This window comes from Lissotriton helveticus, chromosome 9, assembly GCF_964261635.1.
Source record: "Lissotriton helveticus chromosome 9, aLisHel1.1, whole genome shotgun sequence".
NCBI classification, from domain to species: Eukaryota; Metazoa; Chordata; class Amphibia; order Caudata; family Salamandridae; genus Lissotriton; species Lissotriton helveticus.
In genome coordinates this window covers 134,542,684-134,562,500 of record NC_136070.1, presented here as the reverse complement: position 1 = coordinate 134,562,500, position 19,817 = coordinate 134,542,684, and the positions used below count along the sequence as shown (strand labels likewise).

Here is a 19,817-nt window from a genome sequence, read left to right as displayed (position 1 = left end):
GGTATGGGCTGCTTTGTTGAGAGCATCCATATGCAGATCAGGCATCACCGAAGAAGGCAGTGATTACCCGGGTAATAAGGGTCAATATGACCTGTATTAGAAGAAACACTAGGATTGATGTATGTGTTATGCAGCACTAAGTTGTGATGCTTCTCATAGTAAAAGAGTTATGAATTACTTTAGGGAATGGGCCAGTTTTGCTTATTTAGTGTCATTGTTCATAACTAAGCTGATCATCTGAGGAAAAGAGAATGTAACAAGGTTCTTCTGGCCCTCTCACTCACATTGTAGCCTTAGAGGAGCTGTTTGGAGGTTTTCAAATCGAGCTGCTTGTGGGGACTCTTTTTCAGTAAGTGGTAGTGTTGAATTCTTGAAGTAAGACTCTATACTCAGAGGGGCTGTGAACTGCAGGTTTATTCTTTGTAGAAGATCTCATCGAGCAGCCAAGACCCACAGAATTAACTGACCCTCAGTTTCAAGTATAAACATGTCTATCCACAGTTTGTACTATGACATAAGCACATTCTAATAACTGATCTAGGCAAGAGCATACAAGTAGAAGATAAGTGATGATAGAACATTACCATAGAGAGGAGAACTACACAATACCACAGGTAGCTAATACTAATGGCCCCTAATCTGTCCCAGCATCTAAAGTCTATGTAGATACAGACAGGGTTTCCAGTCAGTAAAAAGGGGTAGGTTAAGGCCATAAATAAATATACACACAGACAAAATTGCTACTCAATCCTCAAAGCCCCTGATGGAAACAGAGCGTGATGGTTTACTCATCTTTCAAAAGGTGAAATGGTGTTTTTTCTTTTCTGCAGTTAAAGGATTATAACGGACCAAAGTCATCATCTCTGTGCCACTTCCATTCATTACTGGAGCCAACAGGCCTTGCTAAATACCCCCATTCACAGAGTAAACCAATATACAGTTGTTCTTTTGTTGGCAGGATGATCAGCTAAATTTACCAGAGCTTGTAGCGCTATGTAGCGCTGTGTCGGTAAGCAGGGATGTTTCTCTTCCAGACAACCTAGTGACTAAGGAGTTCTCCTCGGTGTCCTTATGCTGTCAGAAAGGCTATCCTGATTCTACCCTCCATGGGACACTAGTGTCTGAAAGAGGCAGACCTACTAATTACAAGCGGGAGCATATTGGTGAATTTGTCTTGCTTGGGCTTGCCATTATTGACACCTTGCAGATTGCCCTGTAAACTGAGCAGAGGATGCAAACAATTTATGTACTTTACAATATACACCAGACCTGGATAGTTTTAGAATGGCCCCAGCCAAGTAGCTTTTACTTATCTCCTAACGTATTCTTGATTGTTTGCTACACAGGTCTTTCAATAGTACACTGTCCTCCAGAAGACTACTGCTTTTGGTCTCTGTTGGACAGCTTGCTTTTATTTTTAATAAAATATTTCTTAACAGAAGAGATAGCCGTTTAGTATTTTCCCTTATTGAATGAACCTAGAATGAAACATGTCTCAATAGGCAGCCATGGACATCATCCACCTTCGTGGGTTTGATGAAATCCAGTGGGCAGTCCCAGTCGTATCCCTATGTATGAACTGTACCAGATGGTAGCCCAATAATTCTCTTCTGAAGGATTCAAAGGAAATGACATGCTGAATAGTCTCCTGTTCATTCTCTGATGCTGAGGTTCACCTTTTGGCTCATTAAGAGTGAATCGTGTATGGTTCCTGGTGAATTTCCAAAGATGTTCTAATGTAATGGAGAAATCTATGTGAAAACAGGAAAAGTAAATGCTAACACCCTTAAAATTCAACCTTAGAATCCTTATAGGAAAGTAGTATAAGCCACTAGGAACACCACAAGGCAGGGCAACGTGTTAGTATCCTCTATGAATGAATAGTAGCGTAACAAAACTTGAGGGGGTCCTCCTGCAAAGCTGCCTCCCGACCCAGTCAGAAGCGCTCAGGAGAGGGGCCCATGCACAGTGCCGCAGGGGACCCCCTGGAGCTCGGTCACTCCCCTCCCCCAACCTTATATTTAAAACCAGTAGTTGTATGGACTCAGCCTACACATATACTGCTCCGTATAGCAAGCCAAAACGTTTGTAAGTCTGGGCAGGTTTCAAAACCTCAACTCTAGCCTGAGTTTATTCAAACAAGTCTATGTTATTTACCCATCAGTTCATGTAATTAGATGTTTCAAATATTTGATATGTTGTGGTCCTTCTTCGGTAGTGTCTAGGCATGTTATTAAATCCTACCACACCAAGAGCCTGGGGGAGCCTTAAGTCCCTTTGCAAACAGCAGAGATGTGGCGCCTCAGTGCTGTTATTTGCATAATAAATATTTGCAAGTTGGCCAACGCTGCAAAACCTGACTCCAGTACGCTAAATGTGGTCCTATTAAATGCACCATACAGTGAATTTCGTACACCTTTTTTAATTACTATACCCCTTAACAAAAACAAAGACATTTGTTGTTGTTGTTGTTACTGAATTGGATTGGCTCTTTGCCCCAGTGCACCCACAATCCTTCACAGCATTAAAACTACCCAGAAAGCTACTACCTTGATTTTACTTGTTTTTTGGATTGTTATTCTTTCTTGTATGACTTATGTTTATCTGAGTTAAAAGTGAGAATGTGATCTCCTCGTGTTCAGAACAAACTCAAGAACTAGGAGATAAGTTAGCAGTCTGCCTTTTACCTGCACTGACCTCCATTGTTTCCTACTCAGCTTCATTCGTTCTTTGTTGGTGTCTTAAACTCCCCATTTTACTATCCCCATTTCTTATCTTTACAGTTTCAACTGTCGGTCTCTTTATCTGCATGAATATTTTACAAATGAGCAACACAATAAATACATTCATCCCATTTGCACCATCCATTGCTCTGTTTAGATGACAGGTATCTTAATGTGTGTCGATCAGGGCTGGATCCAAGAAAGAACCTCAGGATAAACACTGACTGTGCAGATGGTTAACATTTATATGCTTTATTATATGTTGATGTATCCCATATCCACATATTGAACATCTTTCCTGCTTTGGTTTATTATTGGACTGCAGGGCATTAGCGCCTGGACACTTTCAGATATGCAGTCTTCAGCACCTAAGTTAACCAATTGTTTTAATTTGACAGGGTGAATTCTCTAGAGGTAATGATTCAGCATTTTGTGACTTACCATGTAAGGGTCAGTAGCTTTAGATAGAATACCATCTCCCTAAAAAGGGTAGACTCTGACCACTAGTTACTTCTTTTCGAAGAAGGTTTATATTAGCTTGCAGATAGGGCTCTGTTTGCAGATAGGACTCTGTGAGTCAGCAAAGCAAATGAGCAGTGAAGACCTTTCATGTGAGAACCCACTGAGACCTAGTCACAGAGGCATTTTGGAGTATGTAAAATAGCACACTTGCAGTCTTGTGTGCCTTTGTGAATTGCCCCCAAAACACTTAAAATGGGAATATTCAGAGAATGATCATATACAGTTTGTTCAAATATAAACAACTCTGCTCTCTGTGCTTTTTTCACTAATAGGGAGTTGGATGTTTCATAGACGACTGACAAAGGCATAAAGAAGTAGGCACAAGAGTAGTCCTGTAGTAAGTACTACTTCCTGTACTCTTAAATTCTGTTGTAAATCAGCGCCATTATCTTTCCCCTATTCCCGAGTCGTATTTTTATCATGGTTATTTGAGCCGTAAATACAACTAAAAATGTTTATTCCATTTCTTGCATTTACTGGTAAGTGTGGTTATGGCCGGGTGAACGTAAACCAGGCCAAATAATGGTTATTTCTCCGCTATATTCCGTTTCAGATCTCCTAAACGATGCTACTTTGTCGACAAAGAGCCCATAAATTAACCTTGGCCTTTTAGGGAGGTGGGCGGGGCTTCCCTAGCATCTTTATTCTGTGGAGCTCAAAAGGGTTATATTTATACTCAATGATGAATACCTAAGTGGTATCAATATATGAAGCAAAATGGAAGTGGTAGGTGAGTGAGAACGTTTCATAAAACCCATGAGAAAGTGTACAGCTTGTTAACTATGCTTTTCTTATTATTATGTTTTGCAACTGCATTCTGGTAGCTGAATGCGATAAATATATCAGGTTCTTTAAAATGATTGGAAAACAACAAAAAGAGTAGTTGTAATACTTTCTGGAAGTTGTTTGTGGCAATGAGGACCAAGTTCTGTAAATCAGTTCACCGTGATCACATGATGTGAGGGAACATCAGATTTCCGGGGCTGGGTCCTGCCTTGGGACTAAGGTTCCTCAGCATCTGCTTCTACCCATCACTCACCAGCTGCAGTAAAGCTCCAGAGACGCCTAACAATATTATGCAATAAGGCTCCAGAGGTCGACTTCCGAACAGGGAGGACAAAGCCGACCTCTCCCACAACATGAAGCAGGTCAAAGGTTGTAAGCATCCCGAGTACTTGTAACCAGCACCGTTTCTTTCTCCTCACAAACCCCACTGTGTCATTTGCAGCAGAGGCGCGGAAAGCGCCGCCTGTATTTTGACACTTCAGTTCTCAGCGTGGCTACACGGGAAACAACCTTTACAACGCAACTTTTACAATGCACTACCATTACAACAAAACGTTTACAACGCAACATCCATTACAATGCATGCCATTACAACGCAGCCATTACAACGCATGACACTACAACGCATACCACTACAATGCATGTCATTACAACGCATACCATTACAACGCATAACATTACAACGCATAGTACCCTTACACTATCCAACACTTACCCTACTGTTGCACCCCCTGGAGTTAGAATAGTAATTTTTACCCCTACACTATCCAACACTTACCCTACTGTTGCACCCCCCTGGAGTTAGAATAGTAATTTTTACCCCTACACTATCCAATACTTACCATACATGCAATGTAATGTTATGCGTTGTAATGGTATGCGTTGTAAAGGTAGTATGCGTTGTAGTGGAATGCGTTGTAAAGGTAGTTTTAAAAAATGCGTTGTAATGGCATGCGTTGTAATGGAATGCATTGTAATGGATGTTGCGTTGTAAAAAATGTGTTGTAAAGGTATGCGTTGTAAAAGTATGCGTTGTAACGTCATACATCCGGCTACACAAATCACACAAACTGCATGTCTGAAGAGGTTCAACCTAGCGCTGCTCCTACACTGTGTTGCTCTGGGTTACGAGTTCCAAAGTTCATACGTTGTGCTCAAAATGCCCTTTGTACTTGTCAAGGCCACATTTGTCAGTCCATTTTATCTTGTGTCTCGGTTTTAATAGACTATGGGCCAGATGTAGGTCGGCAAATACCGGTCGGTAACGGCCGATTTCGGCCGTTACCGACCGGTATTTGCAAATGGAGATGTAGGGGCCTTCAAATTTACAGAATCTGTAAATTTACCGATTCGGTAAATTTACCGATTCTGTAAAATACCGAATCAGTAAATATACCGAATCGGTAAATCCAGATGTAGGTGGCACTGAAAACAGTGCCACAGGCCATTACCGATTCGTTATTTACCATGTAATTCTATTGCATGGTAAATAATGAATACCTGTGTACATGCACATCTGTGCATGTACACCTGTGCCATGTGACACACATACATGCCCTTGAGGCATGTATGCGTGCCACATGGCACACAAGCCAAAATCAGGGGTGCAAGAGGGTGTCAAAGTGACACCCTGTCACCCTTGCAAAATCGGTAAGTTTACCGAATCGGTATTTACCAATTTGGTAAATGACATTGATTCCTATGGGCCTGTAGGCCCATAGGAATCAATGGCAATTACCGAATCGGTAAATACCGATTCGGTAATTACCGAATCATACAGATTCGGTAAAAATTACCGAATTTTTACCTACATCTGATTTACTGAATCTAGAATACCGAATCGGTAAAATTCGGTATTCTAGAGTCTGTAAATTAGATTTACCTACATCTGGGCCTATGTGTGTTGTATATTGTAGCTCCTGTCTCAACATATCAATGTCCTTGACCTGTTGTGTTTGAATTTCAGCTCCAACATTATTTACAGAAGAACTACGTTTTAACACTGACTTGGGAAGAGTTGGAATGTTCAGGAACTGCCTTGCACCTACATCTACTTGGATTTTTGTTTCAGCAGAAAAGCGACAAAGTATAGCGCACGCCCAGCTCAACAAGGTGAAAGAAAAGGGGTCTCGCTATGGACCCAGTAAGCAGCGAAGAAGTCAGGTAAGTACCAATTGTTGCTCTCAGGAGGCTGGATTTAACATAATGGAATTTATTTTACTTTCTTTTGCTATCCTCGCATTTCTAGCGGCGCGTTGAGTTTTTTCCCAAATTCTTTTGGCCAATCAAGTTTAAAAAAAATGTTGGATAAAATTGGTTGATCTTTTATAAACTGTCAATTGTTTCTTGTTTGGCTTTTGTTATTGTTTTTGTGGATTAATGTCATCCTATCATGAATAAGTAATGTTTAAATGTGGGTAGGGGTTGGTGTTGCTGGAATGTGTGTGATGTGGAGTTGATGGGTGTCTGATAACTTTGATTGAGAGTGATTGAGAGCTTTGGGTATGAAAGAGAAGATGTTATGGTTGAAGGATGTTTTAGAAATGGTGTTTGTGGGAGTGGTTAATGCGGTATTTGTCAAATTATTTTAAATGTTTTACATTTTATTTGTTTCATATATGTGAGGTTTTGAATAAATATTGATTAACTCATATGGAAAAAGAGGTTTTTGGTGACGTTGTTTCAACTCAATGCGCTGCTAGAAATGCGAGAATTGTGTGTCAGTACTGGCTCTTTGTTGTTTTCGATTTCAATAGTGCTCAGCCTTACTGATTGGAGCCCAAACCCCCTTTGTTCCTTGTTCTTTTGCTATCCGGCATCCTTGTTTAAGTGACTGCCAATATCTTCCCTTGCTCCCAATATCCCCCAATCATAGTTAAACAGTAGGTATTGGCACAGTCTTTGATGTCTTTTCTGAGATCCTTACCCATGCGTATTGGGTTCTGGCCCCACAGATGTGAAAACAAAATGCAGTTAGGAGTTGTATGTATTAGATGTACAAATGTTAATATGTGGGCACTTTATCACACCCATCAATACTACATTTCAGATACTGCAACCAATAGAACCGTGACCAATACCACCTGCACCCATACTCGTACTACCAAAATCATCCCTATCAATCAATCAGACATATAGTGCGGCTAATCACTCGTGAGGGTATCCAGGAGCTATATGAAAAGCGTGCGGCCAGGATCAATTAAACAACCAGGTCTTGAGTCCTTTCCTGAATTCCAGCAGAAAGGATGCAGTCCAGAGGTGAAGTCGGAGGTCGTTCCAAGACTTTGCTGCGAGGTAGAAGAAGGAGTGTCCTTTACTGTTGCCTCGGTGGATATGGGGAATGTGAGCGAGTGAGAGGGAGGATGCTCAGGTGTCTAGAGGGTTGGTGGAAATTCAGGCAGTGGTTGATGTATGCAGGTGCTTGCCTGTAGAGGGCTTTGTAGGTGTGGATTAGCAGCATGAATTGGCGTCTCTTCTGGATGGGGAGCCAGTGGAGCTTCTTGAGGTGGGGGTAGTGTGGGTCCACTTAGGGAGGTTGAGGTTGAGTCGTTCAACGGGAAGGAGTTGTTCCCGAAGATCAGTACTTCCATTTTGTCACTGTTGAGCTTTGGACAGTTGTTCTTCATCCAGTCTGCAACACTCGTTATGTACTTGCAGAAATTGGCCATTGTTGTGGATGGGGTCTTCTAGTAGTAAGAGGATGAGCTGTGTGTTGTCGGCATAGGATATGAATGTTAGTCCATGGGTTCCGACGATGTTGGCTAAGGGGGTCATGTATGTTTTGAACAATGTAAAACTGAGAGGCAAGCCTTGAGGGATTCTGCATGTGATGTTCTTAGGTTTGGAAGAAAAAGGTAGTAGGTGGATTTTCTGTGCTCTTTCGCTGAGGAAGGAGGCTATCCATTTGAGGGAGTCTCCTTGGATTCCAATGTGGTGAAGCCTCTTGATAAGACTGTGGTGGGATAAGGTGTTGACCGCTGCTGAGATGTCGAGAAGGATCAGGGCAGTCATTTTCCCATGTTCGAGGAGGGTTCTGATGTTGTTGGTGGCTGCGATCATGGCGGTTTTGGTGCTGTGGTTGGTATGAAATCCAGATTGGATGGTGTCCAGAAGGTTGTTGTTCTCCAGGTGTTCTGTGAGTTGGCGGTTGATGGCTTTTTCAAGGACTTTAGTGGGAAAGGGGAGCAGAGAGATGGGAAGTTAGTTCTTGAGTTTGCTGTGGTTGGCGGGAGGTTTTTAATAAGAAGTGGTTTGACTTCTGTGTGTTTCCACTCATCAGGGAAGTTGGCCGGGGTGATAGATGCGTTGAAGATTGCGGTGAGCTTATTGCTGATCTTGCTCCCGAGGTTGAAGATTTGGTGTGTAAACAGGTCTGTGGGAACTCCTAAGTGAATGGAGTTTATGATGTTGGTGGTGTCTTGAGTGGTTGCTGGTGGTGAGCAGGTGGTCGGGGTTAGCCTCTCTAGGGGCAAGGAGGTTGAAGATGTCAGTGGCGGTGGGTTGAGGTTTGAAGTTTTTGTAGATGGTGGAGCTCTTGTCGTGGAAGAAGTCCGCCAGGGTGTCGCAGAGGTCCTCTAAAGGGGTGATGATGTTTTCGGTGGCTGAGGGGTTGGAGAACTCTCTGATGATGTTGAAGAGTTCTTTAGTGTGGTTCAAACTGGCTTCGATTTGGTCAGTGTATGCGCTGTTTTCGTCTCGTTCAGGAATTGGTGGTATTAGTTGAAGGATGTATTGAAACTGGCTCGGTCTGTGAGTTCCTTGCTGGTTTGCCATTTCCTTTCAAGTCGTTTGCAGTTGCGTTTAATGGTTGTCAGTTCCATGGTGTAGCAACTGGCCTGCTTGGATGATCTCTTGAGTTTGGTGGCCTTGATGGGGGCGACTTTTTCAGTGCAATTGGTGATCTAGGCGAAGAAGTTCTTGATAGCCTGTTCCTGGTCGGTAGCGGTGTCAGGCTGGGAGGTGTTGAGGGCATCGGTCCACTGGCTCTCTGGTACCTTGTTACAGCTGCGGTGTGAGGTGCTGGGTGGCTTGGTGTCTGTTCCGGTGGATGCTGTGATGGTGAAGTGGATGATGGCATGGTCTGTCCGGGTGAGTTGGGTAACATGGCTGTACTTGATATTTTTGCTTGCCGCGAAAGATGAAGCAGAGTGTGTGTCCTGCTTATGTGTATGGGGTTGGTCAATTTTTGAGTGAGGCCAATATTGTTCATGCAATCAAGGAAGTTGGCGGTATTGGATTTGTTTGGGTCGTCAGGGTGACAATTGAGCTCTCCGAGGAAGTCTGAAGCAAGAACAGGGTACTAAGCTGAAGGGAAAGATTGCGCACCACAGGATATTGGTTTGGTTTTCAGGAATGGTTATGATGAAGTGGTGCTATTAGGAAACGAGTGACCCTCACAACCCCTTGACAATGTAATACTTAAGCATACATTTACAAATTGTAGGACAAAATACCTATGCACACACAACCTAGATACAGATATTTGATATTTTTTTGGGTCTTATTTCAAAACAACAACGAGGGGCAGTTGGTGTATGTAGCAATTGCATTTATTGCGCCAGCCGACACGTGTTTCATTGGAGTGGGGTACACTCCAAATCTTCAGGGCTAGATCCTAATGGAAAAGAAGGGTAATCCCCCACGACTGGTGATAATTCCAACACAGTCTGGGTATCGGTGGATATTCCGGTGAGACACGCCAAAGGGGTCTAGGCGCACTTTAGTTAGAAGTCGAAAGAAATGGTCTTGCGCTGGTAATGGGCCAGGAAAGGTAAGGGCGAGGCAGGTAAGAATTAAAAGTTCTTTGTGAGCGAATGTTCAGAAACTGTCCAAATGTTCCACAATTAATACTGTAACAGTGTCCCAAGATAAGGTGTTCCTTGATAGGGGTGGTGCCGTCTGCAGTGGTGGTGCAGTAGATGGTTTCTTTGCGGATGATGGCGATACCTCCTCTGTGTTTGTTGATTCGGTCTCAGTGTGCTATCTTTTAGCCGTCAGGTGTTGCTAAGGTGATCTCGGGCTTGGATGCAGAGTTGAGCCAGGTCTTAGTGAGGAAGATGATGTCGGACTGAGGAAGGTAATGGTGTCCCAAATCTCGGCATGCTTGCAGAGTGATTGTGCATTGAGCAGGGGGCAGTGGAGTTGTTCTGAGGCAGTCGTGCTTGGTGGCGTTGGTCGTTGTGCGTGCAAGTGCTCCAGTTTAGCAGGAGAAGAGACAGTGCTGACAGGTGAAAGGCCCTGCCGTGGATCGAGGTGAGGTGTGGCAGCAGTTGTTGTTGCAGAGTCCGGGTTCCAGGGCTCAGAACTCGCTGGTGGTGTAATGGTGCGTGGCGAGAGGGCTAGTGTTCCTTGCGCTAGGTGTGGTCCATGCCAGACAGCGTTCCAGCAGCGCCCCTGTTACGCCGCCGCGCTGCGGCCTCCATTAAGTAGGCCCTAGGAGGAGGGAGGCAGGAGTGGCGGAAAACAGGCTGGAAAGCGAGAGGCGAGGCAAACCAAGAAAACAAATGAAAAGAAAACGGGGGTCACAGGAGAAGTGGACATAAATACTAGAGAATTACAAGCAGGAAATAAGGCTGACAAGTGAAATAACAGAACACAGAAACAATAAGATATGAGGAAATGAGGCTCCGATTTAAAGCAGGAGAGAAATATACTGACTATAATGGAGTTAACAGGCAATAAGGCAGCGATTTAAAAACGGAAGACAAAGACACTGACAGTAACGTTAAACAGGCAGTAAGGCTACAATATACAGCAGTAGAAGAAGATACTGACAATAAACAGGCAGTAAGGCTAAGCTTAAAACAGGAGAAACAGACATTGAGCAAATGAGTTAAAAGAGCAGTATAGCTGCAATGGGTGGGAGTGGCGGCACAAGCAGGGAAGTAAGATACGAGCAGCAGCGTCGGGGAGACCTACTGGAAGGGCAGCGAGGGGGTAGCTGGCAGAGGGACCACTGGGCCCTGGGACCTGCTCACTACAACCACCTGTGCCACAACCTTCAGTACCAACATAACCGCAATTATCAATGCCACAGTACATTTAGCAACAGTAACAATACTGCCAACTCCTCCACAGCTCCAGCACTGCCACCAACACTATGCCCCAACCAATTACACCACTATTACCTCCCCCATTAATACCTCTACCGTCCATATGTTCACCATTACCACCAACACCACTAGCATGACCTAGGCCATAACCATCAATACCACCTCGAATATCACTAATAATATTCTCAGAACCACCTGCTCCAATAAAATCACCACTAACACCAATACCACCACCATCAATTCTTTCAAATTGTCCACCAATACCACAACTATTACCACCCCACCATTAGACACTCCACCACCTCCTTTACCAGTTTCATCAATATCACCACCCCAATACCACCTAAACCACAACCTACAATAGCACTGCCACCACAATACTGCCAACAGTAGCACACCACCACCAATACCATTCCATCACTACCAAGCATTGCAAAACCAGTAGCGCTGGCTTTAGTTTGCAAATGTAAACACTGTACTGGCAAAGTAATTTTCCCTGTGTGCAGAAGTGTAATGGTGGTTTGCTCAGTTGTGCTTAAGTCAATCATTAAGTTGACTTTCAGGAAAGCGACAAAACAAGGTGCCACTCCAAAGGGAGTGCAATAAGGTATCTTACCCAGACAAAAGGAAAATGGGGCAAATTGGATATTTTTTAACTTATTTAACTCCTGGCTAGGTACCTGATTCTGAATGTAATAAGTAACTTAACTCTGCGGTGTACTTATTTTTAGAATTCACAAAGCTTAGCTGATTGCAACTGGAAACCTGTGACTGTCACAGGTTTCTGTGTGCACTCCTGTAAAACGTTTACGGAATTCAATTTCACGTGAGCTCATAAACTTATGTTTCTTCTGAATATCTGCTAAAGAAGCGCAAAAGCATTTGCTAACTTTTTTTTCCTCACACGGAAACCCTTTTCTCTACACCTTCCCCATTTTTTGGGGTAAACAATGTAACCAAAGATAACAAAGTACTCAATGGATGTTCAAACAAAATCAGCCCATAAAGTAAGGATTCTTGTAGATATTTCAAATCTGTAATTTATTGTAGACAGAAGTCAGCTAAGTGTAATCGTCTGTACTTGTGTATTGAGAACAGCAGAAAACACTTGCTTTGTCGCAAAGTGTCTTCTTCAAGGTTGTAAATATGTATAAATAAATGAGCACTCAGATGTATCCTAAAAACATATACACATGTTGGAAATACAAATTACAACTGTATTCAGGTGCCCTAGAAAAGAAGGTGCTCTAATGCCCATTCTCCAAAAAGATAAAAAGAATTGAAGAATTTGAATACTGTGGTGAGTAACGTTATATCCAAAATTGCACAAAGTAGGTAGAAGTTATAATGATCCTATAGATATCCATGAGTAAAGGTGAGTTGTCATAGAAGTAAGAAAAGAAATTGCAGAAAGCGTGGAGTCCAGAGTTTTCAGATTCATAGTCCCACAAAAGTAAAAACGGACACCAGTATCCACCCAGTGCTCAGGTAAAAAGTAAAAGATGCCCGGTTGTGCGCAGAGGAAAAAATGTACTGACCGTAGCAAGTAATAATATCTTGGTAAACAATTAGCAGGGAGAGGGATTTGGAGAGCCATGGTCTGGTTGTCAGACAGAGCCTGAAGAGGTATAAAATAGGTTACTCCACAGCAGGAGAAGATAAACTAAAAGTTATCGCATTATGTTGAATACGTTGCAAGACTTGCAAGAGTCGCACAAAAAATTGCCCCCAAAAATAGGGCTAGAAGCGCTAAGCTGCCTGTGGCTTTCCATTGTTATGAGACTACGTTCACAATGGAACTTTGTCTCTATAAATTGCCAACATTGGATGCAAGAACCGATCCATTGATATCTGAGGGTTTGAGGCAATTTATTGCGTGACTCTTTAAGTTTTGCAACGTTTTCAACATATTATGATAACTTTTAATTAATCTTCTCCTGCTGTGGAGTAACTTTTTATTACTCTTCATGTTCTGTCTGACAACCAGACTTTGACTTCCCAAACCCCTCTCCTTGATAATTGCTTACCAGAATATTATTACTTGCCTAGGTCAGTACCTTTTTTCCTCTGTGTCCAACTGAGCATCTTTTACTTTTAACTGTGCAGAACTGTGGGAAGCTGGTCTTGTGGGGTCAGTTATTCCAGGATCCAACTCACAGAATGTTGTCTCCCCTTGCCTCCACATGCAGCACTTATTACCGGCTGTACCCAGCTACAACCAGCCACACAGTTATCAGGGATAAAGCAGGTGACCACGACCGCCAAAAATCAGTTTATGTGGATATTTTTACTTGCAGCAGAGCCTTCCACAATTCCCATTGCTTACCACCAACAATTTTTTGCGCCTTGTACTTGTGAGTTAGCTTTCTCATTGTCTGCTCCATGTTTTTCAGTTTTCTTGATGAAGCGGATGGCAAAAATAACTTCAAAACCTGCAGCCAGATTGCCTTTTACAGGTAATGATATGCCTTCATTTCTATATTCTGTGTTGTATCTGTTTATTTCATATTTGAATCAAAAGTACATATTTTACAGAATATAAGCACATGCTTGAAAATAATCAATGCTGATGCAAGAAACTTGACGATTCTCAGCACCACAAACCTTGTTCTTTACTTGTTTAGAGTAGGGAAATTGCTGACTCATAGCCAGTAGACCCACCACCTGCTCCGCCTGAGGCAGCATCCTGTCCACCCCAGGCTCGTCACCTATCAAGTAGGGGGCATCATCTCTATTTAGAGCAGGCACCCCAGTGCATATTTTCCCTAACAGGGTGTTTCGTGAGAGGCACGACAATCTTGGACAGGGAAAATATGCAGGAAGAAAACTTCTTGTGTTTAAGGACCAGCTCTGAAGCGTCTCCATTGGCTCCCGGTAAGAGAACGGATAATGTTCAAGGCTCTCTGTCTGGCACACAGACTGCTTCAAAACAATGGCCCCCCATCTCTAAAAAAATTTATCAAACCTTACAAAGCCCCTAGATCCCTCCGGTCCGATCAGGAACATCTCATCGTCACTCCGAGAGTCAAGAAGGCCCGAACAGGAGGGAGGCGCTTCTCGGTCCACACCGCAAGCCTTTGGAATGCCCAACCTCACTACCTGAGAACCGAACCCAACTATTTAAGGTTCAGGAGGCAACTGAAAACCCACCTCTTTCCTTAAACTGCCCCTCACTGCCCATGCTGATCCCCCAGTCGTACGGATCCTAGCGCTGGGATACCTACGGGTGACTACGCGCTCTATAAAATTAAATAATAATAATAATAATAATAATTTTAAATTTGCTTTTCAGAAATAAAACCTATTTGTGTATGCCACGCCTGCTTCATTGGCTCACTTCCTGCCAAGCTTGATTCTCTCTCATTAAACCAGTGGCGGCTCCTCCACTATTGCGGAATAGTGCCCCCCCAAAAAAACACCAGAAACGGAAAAATAAAACTATAGTAAACACGCGTTTAATTTTCCTTTCCTGCCGAGTCTTGGTGGGGTGGACAGGGGGATGCGATGAGGAGCGGTAGTGCACTCCCTTTAGTGCGCATGCCAGTTTGGCTGGCGTCTCAGGCCGGCCAAACCGCTATGCGCATTAAAGCTCTCTCCAACTCAGCTGTGTTGGAGAGAGCAGGCACCGACTCCTAGTCTGTCTTGTGAGTGCAAATCAAGGGCACTCAGGTCAATCCTGAAGCTGTTGTCATGCATGAGAGCAGCTTCTGGATTAGCTGCAGGGCAGTCTGGGAGGCTGTGCCTGCGAGAAAAGGAGCAGAAGAGCTGATAAGTTAAAAAAAAATATATATGATTTTGTTTTAAATGTTCTTTTTATTTATTGAAGAGCCAGGTTTTAAGAGCTTTTTAAAAGGACAGCTATTGCAAGGTATGCTTTCTGTATTTTCCATCCTGTGGGACAGGATAATGACATGAGAGCCTTCCTCGGAGGCTTGAGGTGTTTCCGCAATAAGCATTCATGTCCTAGAGAGGCAACTGAGTGCAGAATGTGTGCAGTCTGTCAATGTATAAAGGAGGAATATCTCGAGCCAAAAACATTCCACAGAACAGCCCATCCATGATTTCTATCCATATCAGGTAGAGCAGGGTGAACCAGTCCTAAAACTGGCAACCAAAGTGGGATGAATTGAGGACAATAGGTTCTCAGTATCCTCCACAGAACACCTCCCTCTCCTTCCCGGATAGGAAAAGCTAATCTTTTGTTCACATTCTTTGCTGAAGAAAAGAGCAGCTGCCACCAGACTCTTAGGTAGCCAAAGGGCAAGTAGAGGCTACTGGCCCTCAACCATAGGGGTATAGGTCATTTGCATATGATGTCCTTTGGTCAGTCCTACTATGGATTTGCAAAGTGGGCTAAATACAGCCCCTTCAGCACTTGACTTTCAGTGGAAGTGTTGGTAAACAGTCACAGGCTTCTTATGGAGGTTGCGTGCTTGTTCGATCTCAATACTCAACACGTACACATTAGTATCATAAATGATTGTCCAACTTAGTGCTTCACTTTCAATAAAAGTACTTTACTGCACATTAGAACTAAATACTACACATAGGAAAATGTACACAATGCAATCTAGTGCCCAGGCACTAGAGTAGATTGTCTTCTTTTCCAATTATTGACCCTGGTCCCCCTTCTATGGTCCATGTGGTTCACTCCTTCATCTGCTTCTAGAGTGATCAGGCTTGGGTGAAAATTACCCCTGTACACTGCCGTGTCCTGACAATAAACTACAATGCCCACCAGGCAATCAACTTGTGCGTAGTCTGGAGAGACGGTGGGCATCTTGGCTATCTGGGTATAGATTCCCTCATGGCCCATGGCATCTTTTATAGCATTTATTTAAATGCTTCTAAGACTGGAGGTTGTTGTATTTTCTAAGGATTATCCTGTAATGGAACAGATAGGATTCTTAGCCACCTGAACTATGTTGCTCATGATGTGTATGAATGTCAAAGTTTAAAGTATGAGAGTTCTTGTATGTACACACACATTGCTAAGACTAGGGAATAGCTGAACATTAATATTGTTGCTTATCTTGCAGTTATACAAGAGACAAGTAGAACTATAGCTCATCTTCCACAGAGAGTGCATAATGACAAAGCTGGAGGTAGTTTTTCAAGTCAGAGAGAGAAAATATATTGGAGGTACTTATTCTTAGTATGTTTACTTTTGAACAACTAGAAGTTCCTTATCAAAGTACAGAGAGTTAGTTACACAGAGATATTGATAATTAAGTATAGAACAGTCTATGGCAAGTTACTTAAGATTTCCCTTTGCCTTAGATATCCACTACATCCTGTAGACATCCTTGATCAATAGAACTGACAAGTCAAAGTGGTTGAGTCCAGTATCTCTGATTTCTCTTTTATACCTTTCGCAGTTTTTACTACGGACCATCATATTTTCTTGCATTTGGAGATTATGAGAGGCAGAATAACGCATCTGTCCCACTGGATTCCAAGCATAGGTTTAGTGCATCCTGACAGACTTTTGGCAGGGATAGTGTCTGATTGAATGCTTGAGAAAGATTTCAGGTTGGGATTCCTCAACTCCCTCAGAGAACGCCACAACTCACAGGTTACTGTGCCTGGCTTAACCCTCAGTGTCTTCCATCTGATCTTCCACAGTTCTGGATGCTGTAGTTAGGCAACTGACAGAAGTTTGGAGAGCAATTACTGTGTCTTCAGGTTCTGACATTCTGCCCTCCGCCTCAGTGACACTGTCCATGGCATTCCGGAAATTCTCGTAGAGAAGTGATATGTCAAGATATGTCAAGTCTCGCTTTACCAGTTTTTGTCTAAAATGATGTTCGGGAGGGTTGTATCACCTGTAGGATAAGATCTTTGAATGCTGAACAATTAGTCAGAATTTCTACCAGTGTCAAACAATTTACAAAGCAGCTGGGTAATTAACAATACATCCATCCATAATTACACATAGGTGCAAGCCAGAACAGTACCTGCTGCTCACAATACTGCTGCCAAAGCAGAAACATAGACAAATCAGGGAGCACTCTTTTGGAAAACCACAGTCATCAAGTCTAATATCCATACTAATATTATAAAGAGAGAGCCAAACCTTTGAGTCGGGTAATCTCAGGAACCACAGCACCAATCACAACACCCAATACAGCATTGGAAAGGGCAGTTGCAGGAGAAGGACATAGGCTATACAGATGCCCACCATATACATTTGAAAGGTAAAAGAACCTTACCAGCAAAGTAGTCCCTTGTGGGCGTGGGTGGGGCGCGGCAATGCGACAAAAAAATTGCAATTGCGCGGCACCAAGGGGTGTGGCCAATGGGCGCGACAACCGGCAACAATCGCGCGGCACATTCCCCCCCCAAAAAACGGGCCTTGAGGGCGTGTGGAAAACAAACGTGTGTGTTGGGCCGGGGGCGTGGCCAAGACCAATGGGTGCGGCAATTGCGCGGGAGCAAGGGGCATGGCCAATGGGCGCGGCAATTGCCGGGGCTTAGGCGGGGGCAGACGCGACTGATCGTGCCTGCGGGGACAATAACTGCACAGTATCCTGCGCGCTGTCAGCCAGTCAACTCTCTGCATAAAGGACCGTGCCTGCGGGGACACTAACTGCAGCGTCTCTCTGCGCGCTGTCACACACTCAACTCTCTGCATAAACAAATTGACACCAGGCGCACAACATCAACCAGGGGTGGAGCCGGGCTCAGGCGGCGGATGACGCGACTAAGCGCGCCTGCTGGGACACTAACCTTTGAACTGACTGCACTTTCCCACACCACAAGCACAACATCAAACAAAACTGGAGCCGGCCCTCAAGCGGGGGATGACGCGCTTCAGCGTGCCTGCGGGGACACGAAATTTACAACTGAATGCACTTTGACACACGCTTACCTACGGAAGTGGAGTACATACACACTAGAGACATCTGCTAATACTTCTTACTCCGAGGTACACACAGTATCTGCACACACATGCCTAACTATTGCGACACTTCATACTAAAAATGTTGTCTACCGCGAGATTTTAAAATAAATTTCCCTTGCCTATTACACACATTGCACACATTCTATTTCATACCCAGACAACGTTGGGACGGGCTGCTAGTGTTTAATAAATAGAGATGAAGCATCTTGGTTGCATGAATAAATCCTTTTTATTTCAATTCCAAAAAAGCCCATTCAGCCAACACATTTTTGTTTAAACATACTGCTTCCGGGCTGAAGATAACAACATAAGCATAACAATATGCCCACATAATTACAATATATACAGAATGTAAACAAACCACAATATCTAAAATGAACAAAAAAAACTTAAAAGACTACAAATGTCAATTTAATTAGATCACAAAATCAAAACCCAAAGTTAATGAGGTTTAAGAACTCCAAATGTGTACCGGTTATGAAAACACTTGTAATAGAATCATATAAGTTCTTCATAAATACAAACTGGTCAAGTATAATAAGATATTGAGATCCAAAGAAAAAAACAAAAGAAAAAAAAACTAAAGAAAAAGACAGGAAAAGGCACATTTCTACACTTGTCTGTGCATCACTGCTACAGTGGTAATGCTTTTAGTGAACATAAAACTTGGTCCCAAAGGATTACTTTGGCTCAGCCACTTCAGAGTCAACCTGTAGAGGTCCTGTGTGTCTGGTGGTTGAAGGCCTGCAGCTATGTACTGCTTCATGGATAAATTCTAAAATATTGTGAAAGTCTGCCAAAAAAGCAGCCTCTGTTAACAATATATGCAGGTTGTGGAGATTACAGTGCAAGAAGGGAAGCTTTATTATACCTTGCACAATGAAACATGAAAGCAGGTTTTGTAATGCTATCCAATTTATGCGGGTCATCTATTCCTCAACTCAAGTGAGGATGTAGAAGGAAATGTGTAATATGTTTTGTAGCAACCATTAAAGCTAGTCCTTGGGTCACGGATATGTAATATAAATTTCACTCAAGGTATCAGAGTGCCAACTACAGCTAATGTCTCCCCAGAAGGCCCCTTCCCCAGATGGGCATCAGTCGCAGAGAGCTGCCATCCATGTAGAGTCCTGAGTCCTTACTCAACCTGTTCCTTCTAAATGAAACCTACTGTTTCATTTGGTGGGAGGTAGAGCAGAAGCATTAAATGGTGTCAGCGCAGCAGAGGTCACGGAAGGGGCTTTAAAGCCGGTCCATAGGCCTGTCTGCTGAGTCTAGAATAGTCAATGGGTCCTCAATTACTATACATCCTGAGGGCCACATTGATACCACATCTGCAGAAAGGGCACTTAGCTGTGTTGCCTTTATCCTGTCCAACGTCAAGAGAAGTGGCCAGGAACAGTTTGATAGTCCCGGCTCCTCCAGTGCACACAGTGCAACAGAGAACTGCAGCTCATAGTTGCTGCCAGTACAGGGTCTGAGTTCTTCCCTTTTGCTCTCTCCCCATCAGATGACTTAAGTGTCTAGAGAGCAATTACAGGTAGTTGATGCAGCAGCTCTGTTGCTCCCAGAAGGCGGGATGAGGACAAGATCTTGCCTAAAATAATTGAACGGCCAGATCTAGATCAATCAGTGGGTATTAATGGCTCCGTCTTCTGGGGGGCTACCCCTGAAGTCAGTGAGCTAGAGATGTGTTGGTAGGGCACCAGTGTTCAGACTCGAGCAGGAATATACCACTGGGGACCACGTCCAGAGCCTGCAACAGTCTCCATCTATCTGGTGTTGTTGCAGGTGGTTAAGGCCCATGGTACACGACCAGGAGGGCAATCA

General features: G+C 43.4%; 1 protein-coding gene across 4 annotated transcripts in view; it reads left to right on the top strand.

Moving 5' to 3' along the window:
- Positions 1–19,817, top strand: part of GANC (glucosidase alpha, neutral C) — a 360,817-nt gene that overhangs the window by 30,927 nt on the left and 310,073 nt on the right. For 3 of the 4 annotated variants that reach the window (XR_013600863.1, XM_078659630.1, XM_078659631.1), the window contains 3 exons: positions 3,518–3,582; positions 5,998–6,194; positions 13,477–13,539. Coding sequence is in view for 3 of the 4 variants with exons in the window: in XM_078659630.1 (XP_078515756.1) it covers positions 6,166–6,194; positions 13,477–13,539 (92 nt within the window). In the remaining variant the exon portion in view is untranslated. The remainder of the gene's footprint in view (positions 1–3,517; positions 3,583–5,997; positions 6,195–13,476; positions 13,540–19,817) is intronic. The other variant, XM_078659632.1, reaches the window with a different exon arrangement.